Source organism: Castor canadensis, chromosome 15 (genome assembly GCF_047511655.1).
Source record: "Castor canadensis chromosome 15, mCasCan1.hap1v2, whole genome shotgun sequence".
NCBI classification, from domain to species: domain Eukaryota; kingdom Metazoa; phylum Chordata; class Mammalia; order Rodentia; family Castoridae; genus Castor; species Castor canadensis.
The window spans coordinates 34,236,438-34,254,051 of NC_133400.1; the positions used below are offsets into that span (position 1 = coordinate 34,236,438).

General features: G+C 35.5%; 1 protein-coding gene across 9 annotated transcripts in view; it reads right to left on the reverse strand.

The window, feature by feature from the left end:
- Positions 1-1,115: 1,115 nt before the first annotated feature.
- The window catches only part of Cyld (CYLD lysine 63 deubiquitinase), a 56,067-nt gene continuing 39,568 nt past the window's right edge, over positions 1,116-17,614 (reverse strand). For all 9 annotated transcript variants that reach the window (XM_074056012.1, XM_020184157.2, XM_074056009.1 and 6 more), the window contains 7 exons: positions 16,011-16,102; positions 14,996-15,062; positions 10,548-10,680; positions 9,225-9,333; positions 8,319-8,437; positions 7,832-8,048; positions 1,116-6,175 (listed from right to left, as the gene is read on the reverse strand). In XM_074056012.1, the coding sequence (XP_073912113.1) occupies positions 5,991-6,175; positions 7,832-8,048; positions 8,319-8,437; positions 9,225-9,333; positions 10,548-10,680; positions 14,996-15,062; positions 16,011-16,102 (922 nt within the window). In that variant the 3' untranslated portion in view covers positions 1,116-5,990. The remainder of the gene's footprint in view (positions 6,176-7,831; positions 8,049-8,318; positions 8,438-9,224; positions 9,334-10,547; positions 10,681-14,995; positions 15,063-16,010; positions 16,103-17,614) is intronic.

Sequence of the window (17,614 nt, forward strand, 5' to 3'; positions counted from 1 at the left end):
GGGAAAAGGCTGTGGGATTCCTCAGACCCCATGTAACCTTGGCACATCTCATGTTAAACTCCTTATCTCAGCCCAATGCTATCTTTTGCTGTTATAAGTTGTAAGACAAAAAGCCGTGGGGCAATTCTGCTCTCCATTATCACTCAGATAAAAGTGTGGATATTGATCACACCCCATGCATATGGTGAAAGTTGTCCAGGAGACAGCTTGGGTGCATTCACAGAGTTAACTGTTGACCACCCTATCCTGACTCACCAGGACCATCCAGACACCTCCCCACTTGCCCATTATCAGTGCTCAGGAACTGCCCAGGTTTTTCCCTCCTACAGGTTAGCAGGGAATTTTTTTTTTTTTTTTTGGTGGTACTGGGCTTTGAACTCAGGGCCTCATGCTTACTAGGCAGGTACGCTAGACACAAGCCATTCCTTCAGCCTAGTTTTGTGTTGGATTTTATTTCAAGATAGGGTCTCACAAACAATTTGTCGGGGCTGGCTTCAAACCACGATCCTCCTAATCTCTGCCTCCAGAGTAGCAAGGATTATAGGTGTGAGCCATCTGCACCTGGCTTAGCATGACTTTGAAAAACACCTTGAAACAAAAAGAGCTCTCTTTCTGCTTCAAGTTTCCACCTGGCCCACCATGGCCTTTTGTAACTCCTCTCCCTAACCTTTTCCCTGTATCCACATTTTGCCTGGATACCTCTTCGCAGTACACAATAATTTGTAAATCTTGTGATCAGAGTTCACAGCTCCCTGACAATAACTCCAGGACATGTCTACAGTGATAGGATGAGGCACAGGGGGAACAATTCCTGTTAGAGCAGCTTATAGTCTGGTGCAAGTGAGCCTTTATTAAAATCAGAGCTGGGAATGCCAATACAGATCAAGAAATTACACAGACTCATGATGCCCTGGCCCATCTCCCAGAACCAGGGAAGTGTGATGTTTTCTAAAAACAATTGCAATGATGGCAGAGGCTGGACAAAGACACAAATGCCCAGATGCAGCATTTCCCAAAGGAATCTTCCCAGCACCACTGCAAACATGACGTTGTAGAGACCCAATGCCAGCTTTCCCATAACCCAAGATCCTTCCCACAAAGAAATCAAGAAAAAGGAACCATAAAAATTTCATTTTAATGATACAGAAATAGTATATAGTACATTTCTTTCCACAGCAGCACTTCATTCATCTCTAAAAAGTTTAACAAAATTAAGGCTAAGTCAGGGCAATCAGAGAGTAAGGGGTACTTTATGTGGTATTGTTCTTAATGTTTTCATAAATACAGGATGTTCTTCAGGCAAAAGAAAATGTTGGACCAGATACCAGAAACGGAAATACAGTACAAAATATGCTCTTTTCCATTAACCTACTAATAATCACAATGTCCCTGGGAAAATACATGGAATTTTTAAAAATGGATCTCTATGGTATGATGCTAAGACTTTCCAGAGTTAAAATTCCACAGTACAAGGCCACTTTATAATATAAAACCAAAACCAGCTGAGTCTCCAGTATAATCCTGCTAGAATAAAAAAGGAAAGTGGGCAGGATTTAAAAGCACAGGGAAATTCTACCGGGGCTGTGATGCTTGGAAGAACAATCTCTCCTAAACCGTTAGGAAAAGGAACAAAGACTTTAAAATACGGGAGACAAACCTGTCACTGCCAAGACAGAGATCAGGAAGCCCAGTGGAGCTCTTGGGTATCCAGCTACAGATGCTGCCAATTACTGCAACTAGGAAGGATTCTATTTCCTTTTCACTTTTCCACCACTCCTGGCCCCTCTGCTGGTTAACTTTCTATCACTGCTTTGACTCAAGAGAAATCCTTTAGCTGCTCCCAGATTAAGAATAAGCCTCTTCCCCAACAATAAGGAATCTGAAAAGAAAACACAAAGCAAGGCCTACTCCCACAAGTAGCCTCATTCTCTGCAGTCCTTGTCTTAGGGAAGAACAACCCCAACAGTTGCAGAAACCCCACCTTCATGTGGCCCTGCCATTTGCTGTAAGGGGCTCACCTTCTTTCCTCCTCCACCCCCTTTTGCACACTAGTTTCCACGCTAACATCCTCTTCTCCACACAACCCACCCTTGCATCAGGGAATTCAAAGATTATTTTCACTGATGGAGAACTGCACATGTTGTCAGCATCACCAACATCTAGGGAAGGTGGTCTTGCTTTTAATTACAGGCTTAAGATTCTCTACTTTAACAAGGGACATTTCACTTTACGATAACAGCGCCTGTTATCCCAGAAAAAAATCCTTCCATGTAATTTTAGGTGTTTCAATATAAAGTAAGAGATGATATAATTTTTTTCTTTAACTTTGCATGAGAATTTTGTTTTTCTCTTTTTTTGGCTTCCAGAGCCTTAATTTCCCCTACAGAAATAAAATAGAAATGTCCGGGTAAATATCAAATACCCTCAAAGACTGCTAAAACCTCTAAGAAATAGTTGTTGAGGTAAACATTCTAAAATGCATTTCTTATATAAGTTCATATGTAAACACAGATAAATATGATAAACATCCAATTATTCACATTTATGTAGGCTGACTAATACAACAGCATTATGTAAACCACTACCACATAAAGAGAAGAGACCTTTGAGATCTTCCAGTCAGTCCAGTGACTTCACACCTGGCTGGTCATTCAGGTTCACCTGGTAAACTTCTGCCTTGCAGATTTTCTAGCTTCAGCATGAAATCAGATCCAGCAGGCATGGCCTGGGACCTTGGAATTTGTACTTTTTCCCTATAATATTATATAGTCTAACTCCCTCATTAAACAGAGGGAGAAACTAAAGCCCAAGTAGTCAAAATGTTCTCTGAGCCTACAGAGCAAGCGAAAGTCCTTTCCTTGCCTGTTATACCACATTGCCTCCTAAAGGGTTCCCCAGACCTATCAATCACCCACACTTAAGCTAAGAAACCACCAACAGATGTTCTCTTGTTGTAATTAAGTGTTTAAGTTGTTTGAGAGTAGGGATGAGATCTCATTGTTGGATTAGGTGCCAATCCTGGCACCTAATAAATGTCCAATAAATCCTTGGTGGTCACTCAGGGATGGCCCAATACTGTATTTTGCACTCTAATCTCAGTCTATCATCATCGAAACAGATGCAAAAACTATCTAGGTAGATATCAACATCCAGCTGAGAAGGGTAGTAACTCCAGAATCTATGAAGATGCCATATTCAAATCACCAGAAATTTGGGTGACAAGTGCTATAAGATTAATTACTATGTCTTTCTCTTGTTCTCAAATGTCTGTATGTGATCCAAGGGATAGGAAGGATCTGACCATTTAAGTTAGCATTTGACAAATAAAAATAAAAATGCTAAACTATTCTAAGGAGAAAATCTGTAACAACTATATTAAACTGATTTTTGTTACTGTTTCTCTTGGTTTTCAATGTGTTTCCCCATCTTGGTCTTAGGAAACATTCTCTGGAGGGTGAAGTCAGACCCCTTTATAAAACTGATAGTAAAGGACTGGATACGTTTAGCCTCTATATTATAACATGATTGCTTCTTTCTCTCTCTCTCTCTCTCTCACACACACACACACACACACACTCTCTCTCTTATTTGGAGGTGGAGGAAAATGACTTCTCATATTTTCTATTTGTAGCAATTAATCATAAACCATGTTATAAATAAGATGATTCTACTATATTGTCATCTTGAATGTAGATATGATAAGGATAAAGGATAATGAAAACATTTTAAAAGTCAACAGGAAAATATTAAAGAACACGTACAACTAAAAATTAAATAAACAACAGGCACATGGGCCATCCATGCCACACAGCCCAGCCCTGATTGTGCCCCCTTGACAAACCAGGCTTCACGGGAGCAAGGAACAAGAAGGTACTATCCAGAGATTACGGGACAGGATAGGGGAAGGGAAGAAGGAACAAGGCTAGGACTCAGACCTCCCTGACCACTAGCGCTGGGTCCTGGTACCCTTTCACTGTGTGCTCCCTCCCCAAGTAGTCCTGAAGTACATAAAGCTCCACTTGGAGAATATGTCCTTGGGAATCACTTATGGATGAGGCTCTGTCCACTTAAAAGAGCCTCTACCCCTGAGCTTTGCAACTGTGTATGCATCCAAAAAAGGCTTCAAGTTTTCTACCATGTGAGAAGGCAGCTTATCTCCCTCAGCTTGGATTTTATATCATTTCTGCAATACAAGAACTGCCTTCTCTCCTCTGTTAAATCTAGCCTTCCCTACATACAGATTCCTGATCATTCCTCCAGAAAAACCTCTTAAAGTCAGGCCTATAAGCTCTGTCATCCTTTTCTTCACTCAGCATATATTCATTACACAGTGACTGAACTCCAGATGGCCAGAGCTAGAAGAGAGCTCAGACCCTTCATCCCAGGCCTTCACTTGTCCCAGGGAGATAAAGGCAGGGCCAGCCCATAGCCAGGGGTCCTAACCCCATCTAGCCAAGGGATCACCACCCAGCCTACACACTGAGTAGTATAAAACCTTGTGCAAAATGTATGTACTTTTCCATTGCAAAAGCAAAAAGGTTACAAGATGAAAGAGTTTTTGTACCTAATATGGTTTATAAAACTAATACATACAAGCAAAATGAAATGATAAAACTAAAGGGTAAAAGTTCCTTCAAAAAAATAACTGCAGGGTTTGTAAAAGACTCTTTCCACCTTTTTTTTGACGTTAAATATTTTATAAAGTCATATGCTATATATATGACATCTTTTCTGTCTTTCTGAAAGGTTGAGAAGTCATCCAGAAAGGCAATACCATAAAATAACACTCAGAACATACATCCCATAGTACTGACGTAAATAACTTACGGTTCTAATCTACAACATCCACTGTGGTCTATACACACACTATGGACAGTACTTAAGAAAACACCTATTTTTGACTTAATTAGGAGGAGGGTGAAACTTCTGTTAATATTCCCACAACATCTGATTCATACCTGTCATTACCTCAAGTGAAACCAAACTTTAGTGAGTATATGGCCTGATTGGTTAAATTTAAAATCAGTCTTATTTAAAATAATAAAACTTTCATTTTAAATAAACTTATTTATTTTAAATACAAGGTTTAAAGTTCTAATACTTCTCTTCAGGGAAATGTTAATTAGTTATTCTATATGTCAAATTTATCTTCTTAGGGGCTGTATATTTGTATAAGACTATATAGTTTTACTTATCACTTTAATCCTTTCATAAAATTTACTGAGCCCTGTTTCATAAAATAATTGAGCCCCTTAAAAAAAAAAACCCACCCTGTTATGTGATAGGTTACTATGACTTAATAAGATTGCTGAGTACCTATCTTCCAAGAAAATTACATCAAAAATGGACATTTTATGACAGAATCACTCAATTATCTCAAAACCAGAACAAATGGAAAACAACACCATTAAAGGAATTTCAGTATTTTTTGACCACTGTTTCAGAAACACAGAAACTCAGCAAATTGTGGACATGCAGAAAATCAGCACTATATAGGGAAGAATTAACAATCAAACTCAGTACACCTTTAACAACTGAAAGTAGACTCTTAATAAAATCAAATAACTTCTTCTTCAAGGCAGCCATTGCTACAAAGGAAAAATGATTTCATATTCTTGGTCCATAAAGAAGAAATATTTATTTACATTCTCATGGACTAAAAGAGGTTTTAAACTGTCACAATTAAAATTTTATGCTTCCAAAAATATGTGATCAATGCACTTAACTTAAAGCTTCAGGTATTAATAACTTCATTTAGACTTCTTAAAAAACCAACACAAACATACTTTCTAGAGTGCAAAATGCTTCTTATTAAATACTTCTGGAACACAAAAGCAATTTGTTTTGAAACACAGGAATCCTTTGCTGAAGGGCCATCACCACATAGACGCCCATTGCCGGCAATGGACGCTGGAAAGAACAATCAGCTTGAGGAAAACGCAACACTGAAACTCTGCGTTCAGTCTCTGAACCTCTAAGGATGAGCCTAGTTACTTGTACAAGCTCATGGTTGGACTCTGGTACATGCACATATACGCATCGCAAAGCAGTCTGCGTGCACAGCCTTGGATTCTTCTGGAGTCCAAGGAATGCAGGTCCTCCGGAGACATCTTCAAGTATTCTCCCACTTCTGGGCAGGGGGTCACTTGAGGAATGTTGAAGCCATTCTGACCACCTACAGAGGAGAGAGAGCTCTTTTTAGGGAAGTGAAGTTCTAAATCCCCACCACTAGGATTCTAAGATCCTAGAATTTAATGAAGGATGATTCTCAGGGTCTAAAACACTTTGTTTTACTTGTGGGCTCTAGAAGCTAAAGCCTCCTTAAATTTGTGACTGATTTCTTTTTTAATTTACTTTTTTTTTTTTTGGTGGTGGTGGTGGTTTGAACTCAAGGCCTCACACTTGTCAGGCACACGCTCTACCAGTTGAGCCAATCTGCCAGTCATGTGACTGCTTTCTTATTTCTTGGTTTCTGAAAGGATTCTGGGGCCAACAGTGAATAAAATAAGTAAAAGGACACTTGTTTTGGAAAAGCCTCAAGCCTACTTCCCAGGTTTCTATCTTCAATCAGGGAATAATATTATCTATACATATGCAATATGTTTAAGTTCCTCACAATTCTGTATCAGAAGCAAACACCCCCACCCCATCCACTTCACCATGAGATTGCTCAATTTTAAGCAGACCTAGTAACATAATATATTGGTACACCTCTAGCAGAGTTTGTTTTATGTATCATCAGACTATGTATGAAGATGCTCTGATACTCTGCTTCTAGGCAAAGCCCTCTGGTTTAGCTCTCTCAATGGCCTTTCCAAATGTCTGAAATCCCTATGCTTCTGAGTCATGCTGTTAGTATAAACACTAGCTGGGTAGTGGCACATTTATATATAGGACTGTACTCCTTGGTTATCTGAGACCTTAGAAGAGGCTGAGAACTGTAAGTCTAGAGTTTAGGCCTCTAATCAAGAGATTGCTGCTTAGGGGGTGTTTGAAGTTATTAGATGGCCACACCAAGAGACCTTGGGGACTGGGGTTTGAGAAAGTAGTTAAAAAGGGGGTGTAAGAAAAAGAATGGGGAAACATGGAAGTCATAATTTCCAACCTTGCCTGTGGTTGGCCTTCTGAAAACTCCAGATGGGTAGTGGGAACTATTGTGAAGCCTTCCCGGGCCTCTGGCACTCAAGTATGTATTTAAAAAATGACTAAGCACCCTAGAAAATGGCCTAGAAGGTGCAGTTCATCCACAGTTCAGGAAGAAACACATTAAATGCAGAACAGGTTACTTTGCCAAGGAGGATACTGCTTCTGCTCTCATATTTTGTCATTTGAAAGACAACATAGGTTAGTATAAAAGTACAATTATGAGATCAGAAAAACTGAATTAAATGCTAGCCATGTTACTTTAACCACCTTAATTCTCAGCTTAAATAACAGAAATATAAGAAGAATCATTCCCATCTTGCAAAGACTTCAATAGAATAATCAATGCACTCCCAGAGAGCTTGCCATGTATGTGCTCCATATAGCTACCGGTGATTATATAATAATGAAGGGAAGTAGAAGGTAAAATCTCCCACCCTCAAATAAAAAAATTTAAGAGTCTTTATTTTTAACAAAGAACATGTATACATGTCAGGATATCACAACAATGTTATTCCTTAGTTTAGGTATCAGAGTTGGTAATGTATTTCAAGATTTAAGTCTGTGTCACCAAGATATTACTGAAAGAATTTTTCTCACAAAATATCTTATTACTCAGAACAGGATATCCCACTGTGTTTAGCCCACCCAAACTAAAAGGTTGCCACATATGGAAGATTTTAAATACCATCCCGATCAGCCATGCTGTCAAAGAAGAGCCAAGCAGAGTCATCCTTTCCATACTTCACAAAAGCAACATAGTGGCTTGTTTCAATGCAGAGAACAGCAAATAACTCCATCTTCTGGCAAGGGATGCAGCTATGTCTCCAGTCCCAGTCAGGTAAATCTTTGGGAAGTGACACTGGGTTATATTTATGATTCAACCTCTTGGGATGAAGATGGACCTAAAATGGACCACAAAGAGAATGCCATGAATGAGCTAAATGCAGTGTTTCAAGTGGACGGACTTTACCTAGTCTTACTGACAGCATCCCTTATAAATAGAAAGTAAGTACTTCACATACGTCTAGCAAGTTAAGCACCCATAATGGCATTTATGCTTATAAATTATGCCATTATATTATAGATTTTTTGAAGTTAATTATGATTTTAAAACACTTTTCAAAACTTGAAATCTGTTTTCAGACACATTCATTAAGTGAAGGCAGACTCACTTGAGCATTGCAGGTTTTACAGAACTGCTTGATCTTTCCAGCTGAGATGTCTGGATCATCATAGCATTCTCTACACTCGTACATTGCAAGCCCTCCACAGATTCGGCACTGCCTGGGAGCTGCAGTGGAGGGAGGGGAGGACAGTAAGGGGCCTTTAAGAAATGCATTCTTTCATTAACAAGAAAAGTTATACTTGAAAAAGGATAATATTCAGGGCTTCAAAAATGTCTAATCCTTTCCCATCCTCTTTATTGCATTTTCTTAGATTTGGAATATCTTTAAAGACATTTTCTTTAACCAAATAACTTTTTGATAATATATTCTAGGGTGTTTCCCCTTTGATTATAAAATGTCCATTGATGAAAAGTCAAAAACACAAAAAAGTAAAAAAAAAAAAAATTACAGAATGTACCATTTTAGTTAGCAAGAAATAGCCCTTGTCAATATTATGACTTTTCTCTAATAATTCTCAATCTGAATTATATGTGTGTTACATATGCTATAGACACACCTGTATTAAGCTCCTCTTGCAGAATCCATTAATGTCCTTACCTTTTTAATGTTGCCACATGACTATTTTCATACAAATTAGCTTCAAAAACATGAATTTTAATGACATTAGTTTCTTTATATGGATATATAATTTATTTAACCACTCCCCTCTTAACATTTAGATTGTGTCTGATGTCTTACTCAAATGATAAACAGCAAATATGCATATAAAATATTTATTTTCATCTCTAATTTTTTTTCAGAAAAAGTTCCCAGAACTAAAAAGCCTGGCTTGACATGTCCAAGTTCATCAGATACGGAAGTGCTAATTAGAAGTATTATATCCACAAATAATGAGAAAGACCAGACAATTTCTAAAGAACAAAAAAGCAAACTAAAAAGTCTTATACTTACTGTCCTCAAGTAAATCTGTTATATTTAATTCCAGGGAAGGAAAAATTTTTTTGAATAATTTAAAGTCTTTTCCAAATCGAGGCATCTGAATAATCAAACATGATGGTGCCTAGAAAAAAAGATACAGATTTTTAGAAATCAACATCAAAAGATGTTTCCCTATGAAACTGAAAATAGTCATGGCTGTCAAACCAAATGGTGATTTTCACATAATGCTGGTGCCCTGTAAAACAGGATGCACACATAATTGTGGAGTGTGAACACAGAAGAGCAACAAGCCACAAATCTGAGTCATCTCTGGTCACATGACACACAAATACCAAGAGGTTAGGGAGTCCAACAATCCTGGGTCTCAAACAACGGGATTATTATCTACAGTGTCATTTTACTGTGGGTTTATGTTTAAGGAAGGTTTTAGAAAAGTGTTTGCAAATACAATATAGAAACCATCATCATAGAGGATTCCTTGTAGAACAACAAGTATACAATAGTAAACAATTATGACTGTTGAAGTTTTGGCAAAACATTCCTTTATTAATGAACTACAAAATCATAAAGATACTTGATAGAAGAAGAAAATTAATCTGTATCACTTGTTCATTAACAAACTAATATAGATGAATTTATTGACATTTTGTCTCTTAATGAAAGGAGAAAAGTAAACATTCTCTTTTAGTATATTGGGATAATATGATAGGGTAAAATGACAATTTTTAAAACAACATAAATCTTTTTGTGTTTAACTATTATAAAAGTTTCCAAGTTACAAATTAGCTTGGTGTTTTCTTTGGCACCTCAAATCTAAAAAAATCTATCTTAAATATAAGGCATTTTCTATAAGGAGGACAAAGTTGAAACACTGTACATTTATTAAAATTTGTTTTCTTTCTTTTTTTCTTTTTTTGGTGGGACTGGGGTTTGAACTCAGGGTTTTATGCTTGCAAAGCAGGCGCTCTACCACTTGAGTCACAGCTCCAGTCCATTTGCTCTGGTTATTTTGGAGATGGGGTCTCACCAACTATTTGCCCAGACTGGCCTCAAACCTCAATCCTGCTGATCTCAGCCTCTCAAGAACTACAGGCATGAGCCACCAGCATCAGACCAATTCATTTTCTTAACAGTGTGTTTTTCAAGCTGTTCTTTGTTAAAGCCAATAGTCACTGAATCTACTAATACTCTTAAGAATCCTCCAGACTTTCACATAAAACTCAGTGGGGGGGCTGGGATATGGCTCTGTGGTGGAGTACTTGCCTAGTATGTTAGAAAAGGCTCTATTTTGATTCTAGCAATGCAAAACAAGCAAACAAAAAGAGTACCACTGACCTCTGCAAATTTCAGATTACTATTGATAAAAGACCATTCTAATAACTGCTGGATTGTAGGAACTCCAACTTTCTCGTTTTTTTCCATAAAAATTTGATAGAAGTAACAATCTTGTACTTTTTGACCTGCTGATCTAAGAGCACACAGAAAGAAACACATGTAACTTATCTATTAAATGCTTATATCAGAATGAGAAGTTGTTCCAGAATGATTTGAGAACAGAAAAACCATGAAATTGATGTGCAGCTTTGAAAAGTCCACACAAAGTGGGGTATGGGGAGCAATGATTCAAATAAAATAATTAAATGAATTTATGCAGAATACCTTATAAATGATTTATTTTACCTTTCATATTGAAAAGTTCTCTTGGTGATCAGGAGAAAAACCATAGAATAATATCCATAGTCAAGAAGCACTTTGTGAACAATAATCAGAAGCTAAAATCAATTAGTTCAACTTCATCATCTAAATCAACAAAGCAGCAAACTGCATTTAATGCCAGAACCAGGAAAACAATTCCTGGTATACACCTAAATGAGACAGACTTTTAGAAAACCTCTAGACCAGTTTTTGTTGTTGTTGTTGTTGTTGTTTTGCTTTTATTATTATTTTTTTTTTAATGAAGACCTTGAGAGCTAAGGAAAAGATATTTCCCAGCAAGTCAAAAGAAGAATGCAGTCTGGAACCCAGGGGTCCTTTAGGCTGCTGTCTATTTTTTTCTGCTAGAACATGCGACCTCTTTAGAAAGTCACTCAGTGAATTAACAAAACCAAGCAAGTGCCTACTAGATGCCAATCACGGGAAGCCCTCATATTGAATATTTTCCTCTCCCTTACAGAAGAATGCCATTAATCTTTAAGGCTAACTCCATCAAAAAGTTAACTAATCTTTAAGTTTACTATTTACCTTTTTAGCAGAATTTTCGGGTTTAGAGTCAAACTGCTTATATCTAGATACGTATCTAATTTAGGAAAAAATATTAATATAGTTTTCATAATAATGACTCAGCAATTCAGAGATCAACCTGTAGAAATCTTCAGCAAGGAAACCTATAACCTAAATAAACAGAACTTATTTGGTAACAAAGCAGAAGATTCTTGAGAATTCACAAAAAAAATAAGAATAAATGATAATCTAAGTATCTGGTAATTGTGCTAGATCAATATTTTAATTGGTTGTTGATGACTACAACAGGCCAGGATTTTTCTGGGAAAACAAAAACGCATCAAAAAATTAATAGGTAAAAAATAATACAAGAATCTGAGAAAGCATAAAGTAGTGGAAGGAGGGCTGGCAGAGTGGCTCAAGTGGGAGAGCACCTGCCTAGCAAGTGTGAAACCCTGAGTACAAACCCCAAAAAGTAGTAGCAGAAGTAACAATGACAGCCATGGAGAAGGCATGGTGGTTGATGTGGGAGGGAAACACAGAAAAAGGGCCAGAAATAAGAGAGGTAGAAAATACAGTTTTGTGATACTGGAGCAGAATGGAAGGAGGGAATAACACTACTCCAAACTTGCTTCTAAACTTTTTGAAGGCTTAAACTCTACAGAATCACAATGAAGTGACATGATTGTACCAAACTGTGCAATTTAGATTTTATTCTCCTAAGGAAAATTCGAGGCCAGGATATAAATGTGGTAACTTTTAAAGAAAATGGACATCTACAGAGAAGATAAAAAGACCCATGGAATTTGTATAATTTTGGTCTGTCTATCTTTGTGACATAGACCATAAAGAGTGGCCACTGAAGTTCTTCACCCATCTGGGGTACCCAGCAGGAATGACTATAATTCAGATATGATACAGCCCTGTAAGAATGCTCCTATCATGTTCCGTAATGAGAGGTACTTAGCTACACAGTCTGAAAACTCCCCTACATCTTTGCTTCTTGATTATTGATGTTATTCCACTTTTTTTTTGGCTGCTTTCAATCACCACCCTCTTAAGTGCCTATGACTTTAGTTTCAGTTTATCTTTAATGCTATACACACAATCACTGTTATTACCATCACTGCTGTTGTTTTTTAAATGTTAAGGTTTAATTTACTCAAATTTACCAATTTCTTGACCCTTCCTTGTTTCTTGCATCCTACCCCTTTATTCTAAATTCAGTTTGTCTTACTAAAGTACACCTTGTAATAAGTCTCCAAATGGTTAATTTAGTCCTGGTTCATAAAGAATTCTTAATCTTTATTCTTAGAATTTTTAAAGAATTCTCAAAGAATTTTTATTCTTAGAATTTTACTGCCAAAAATTCTGAAAAATCACATGGAACACTGCTTCTTTTCTATTCTCTTTAGCATCTCCTTAAGGAACTCTGATTACAATCTATCTTCCAAGATAGATCCATTCTTTTCTTGTTTTCCAACTCTACACCAAGGCAAATTCTACACTCAAGGCAACTCTACACTCAGGGCAAATTCTCAGCTGTTTTCAATAGGTCTGTCTTCCAGTGGGCAATCCTCTCTCCAGCTGTGTACTCATCTCCAGTGAGGCTTTCTATCCACCAGGACAGAACTATTTCTGGAAATTCTATTTTGCCTGCTTATTTGATCAAATCTTCTTTTATCTTTCAATGGTATTTAGTCCTTCTTTTGTCTCTTCAATTATTTAAAAATATCACTCCTTTTGTACTGTTTTATTACTTCTGACTTGTAAGGTACTCATCCTACTATTGGCTTTGTCAGCTGACTCTCCCTCAGTCACAGAGAAATGCAAGTGCAGTGGAAAAAATGATACTCGAGAGAAACAGACTAACTTAAAATACTTTTCTACAGTTTTTAGATAATAATGTTTAAAATATGAAGAGGTTGCTTGGGGGGAAAAGGGGACAGTGCACCTCTCCAGGGTGTAAGAACTCTCCAGGGTCCTTCACACAAGGTCTTCAGACTCTGACCAGTGCTTATCTATCCCCTCTGAGAATTACTGCAGTTTTCAACTTATGTTAACACTGAAGGTATGACATCCTTTATGTGTACTATGCTAAGAAAGATAAAAATTTTAAGGATAAAAATGACTATTTTAAGTATTCATCTTTAGAAGATGAAAAGCAACTACCAGATGTCCTACTTCGTGTGATTGATTAATTGATTGATAGATACAGATGCATCTCTCCCATTTGTTTGAAGGCTGACTTCTAAAATGAAGTACTACTGAACTTTCTATTCAATTCTATTTATCAATACTTCTTTTTATATCACTATTACACACTATTTTAATATCTATTGTTTTTCCTTTATAACTTATAATGGACCTCATTTTTAGATAAAAGAACTCAATATTTTCACCCACTTCATTTTCTACAGAATATTAGAATTACTTTCTTGAGTTCCAAAAAAATAAAATAGGTTCAGATCCTACTTATGTGCAAATTATTTTGTAAAATCTTAGCATCTTTAAATTTTTAAATCTTCCTACCTCAAACACATTCTTTCTCACTAATTAATTAAATCACCTTTCAGCTGTGTGAGTTAGTCTCTTAAAAAAATCTATCTCAATAAAATTCATTGGTATTTTACTTTAATGAAGTATAAAATTATTCCTTTTTCCTATCAGCATAAAGGTATATACAGAAACACTATGAGTTTCCCACCCCCCCCAAGGTTATTTTCTTACATAGCTGAATTATAAATTCTTTTGTGAATTTTAGTAGTTTCCAGGCAATTCTCTAGGATTACCTAGGTATATATATAGCTATTACTGTCTTTGACCAGATAATACGTCTACCTGATGTTTATGCATCATGTTTTATTTCATTTGTTAGAACTTCACCAATACTATCAAACTATAATTATGGCACTTTCATACTTCCTTCCTTCTTTCTCAACCATCAGTTCAACCCTGGTCTCAAACAACATCACTTAGACACTGAGGCAAGTAAGAGAACTTGTCAACAAGCAGTAGTATGTTACCAAGATCTTCAGTAGAGAAAGTCAGGCTAAAATGAAAAAAAGTCTACCATGTAGACTGCAAACACTCTAATCACTAAGAACTGTACTGCATTACATTCAAGGTTTCCCAACATGGGAAAACCAAGTTACTAAACTGAGAACAAGAGAATGAATTTAAAACTAACTTAATTCTTTAAGTGATAAGTAGTCAAAACCAATGTTTTCACAGAGTTTGAGTAGATTAAAATGAGATTATCTTAAAAGGCTGATTGATTGAAATTACAAAAATAGTCACATACAGTTTGATAAGAAAATGAACTGCAATAATTAAAACACTTAAAAAGTAAGTTTAAATTGGATTTGTTCTTCAAGCTAAGTACGGCATTATAGAGAAGACAATGATCAACCTTAATTTGTATTTATGCTTACCTAGCATAATTAAGAGCCCTAAACAAATACGATATGAAATAACCAGTAAGGAAATCATTCTGCTGAAAGATGACAGTGGAAATGAGGATGGTCTATTCTTCCAATGCTTCTATAACAATTGAGAGTTACCTTATTTTTAACAATGGTTCTACCCTTAAAATATGATGAAACAGGATATTTAAGAATTCTTCAGGATCTAGGAGAAAATTTAAAAAAATCAAATGTCACAGGAAAAATTTTTAAATCATCGTATTCTTTATTTATAAATCATATTTCTATCCTGAATTCAATTTCATGCATTCAATATTATTTCAATTAAAAGCATAGTTTTCAAGTTTTATTGACAAAAAATAATAAAGAATATTTAAAGGTTATGATAAAATATTATATTTCAATTTTGATATAACTTTATTGAAAGGGTATAATCATTCACATATAGTAAAATAACTTGGTGGGTGAGGTTAAGATTAAGTAGAATAAAACCTTAAATATGTCCCACTTTTACCTGCTGTTTAATTATCAAGCCTCTAAACATTATAAATAATTATCAAGCCTCTAAATATTATAAATAATTATCAAGTCTCTAAACATTATAGTTGGTTACTCCTAAAAAGTTCAAAGTTAGGAGCTGAATCTTTTAGTGATTCCCTTTAGCTGTGAATAGATTAAAACACTGACCATAACTTAATCCTAGTTAGCCATTTTGTAACTCCCTTTCACAACAAGGACAATTAAGTGGGAAAACATGGATAGCTCAATGTACCCTTTATTTTACCAGAGAATGAGAAATAACTCAGAACACTACGGCTGGATAGAAAAAGAAAGATCCTTATACTTATTTATCTAATATAGTAGAACCAGACCTTACGGGGTTCTTATTCCACATTATCATTTATTTTTAGAAGAGAGGAAGAATTTATAAAATGAAGTACAAATTTTATATAATGTAATTTTTTTTACAGTGCTATGCTAAGGGCCTCTTGCATGCTGGGCAAGCATTCTACCACTGAGCAGAATCTCCAGCACTTTCAAAATGTTTAATTTAAAATTGAATCCCAAAACTATGCAGACACAAATATTTAGCACATTGCTAAATAATTTGCTTTCAAGTTATTTTCAATGCAATATACTATAAAATAGTCACCTTTTTCTTCAGAAGTAAATCCTGATGCAGCCTCAACTTTTTCAAGAATTTTCCTCAGTTTCATAATTTTTGTGGCACACACATATCCATATCTATGTTAGTAAAAAACTTAATTAACTGGCACTTGCATATATGGTAAATTATACAACATATCTTAATAACCACACATTTCTTATACAACTCTAATATGACGTAAATCAATAGGCTAGGCAATTATTTTGAAGAGTGTAATTATAGGCTTCTTATTGAAGTCTGAAAAATTAAACATCTAGGACAAGAATTACCCCAGAAACTATTATTTACTTTTAAAATGACTATCATATATTATAAAAATATAGTAATAGTATAGCAATTTAAAATATTTTTAAAATTTGTGATGAGTGATTTTTAAAGTAATATTTACTTAGGAAATTAAAGCATTTACTTTATAAAATAGGATATACGATTTTAAGAGAGAAAGTACTTTTAATACTAAAGGATGAAATACCTGCCAAGGGAAATGGGAAAGGAAATTGATGAGATATTAAGAACCTAAAATTTGCAATCAAACCAGTCAGCATAATTATACCATTTTCTCTTATTTTGTTTGAATACATGGTACATTCAATAAGCTTAATGTCAATCCTTCGCAAAACTCTCATTCTAAAAATGGCTTCAGAATAGAACAGGCCATCATGAGTTTAACAAAGCCAAGTCAAAACCAGCTCATCTTAAATTTACTTTTTTACACTGACTCTTCACTCATCATTTAGCTTTCTACAACCAACACTGAGCATCTACCACTTACGTAGTAATATAAGCCAGAGGATTAGATTATCAAAGGAATAGAGTAAAAAAAGAAGACAGGGTCTCTGCCCTTGAGAAGCTTACAATGGGGGAAAACAGGGTTTCAGTACCAAATAAAATCTATCAGCTAAAACAGGGATTTTTGTTTTGTTTTTTGAGATGGGGTCTTGCTTTGTAGACCAAACTGGTCTCTCAAGTGATTCTCCCAGCTTAACCACCTGAGTGCTAGGGTTACAGGCATGCACTGCCATGCCTGGCTAGACACAGAGGATCTCAAAGACCATTTGGCAAGTTTATTATTATGGACAGGGTGACAAAGTATGATTAACTATGATTCTTAATTGGTTGGACAACAGTATCCAAAGAGTGTTGCTAATGAGCTTATGTTTTTTTGGAAAGAAGGAAGTGATAACATGCCCTAAGAGTTTTAGATTTGTTATAGTAGAGAAAATAATTTGTTTTTAAAAGTTTGCATAAGACAAAATAATTAATGTGAAAATTAGAAACTCATAATTATCTTAAAGAGTAAGATAATTAGAGAATTTAAGGAAAACAAAGGAGCAATTGTAACTCTTTTAATTTACTTTCCTAATCATGTGATACCATAGATCAGTCAGATGATTATATTTCAGTATTCTGCTTTTATTTGGTCAAAATCCTATATCAAACTATTTTTTTTGTTTTAATTGCTAAATAAGAAAACTATATCACAAAATTTAAATTTATCTCTATATGGACTTTAAATTCTCTGTGTTCCTGAATGAATAAATTTGTTTTATGATTCATGGCCTCAATTCTTCACCACTTAAATTTTATAA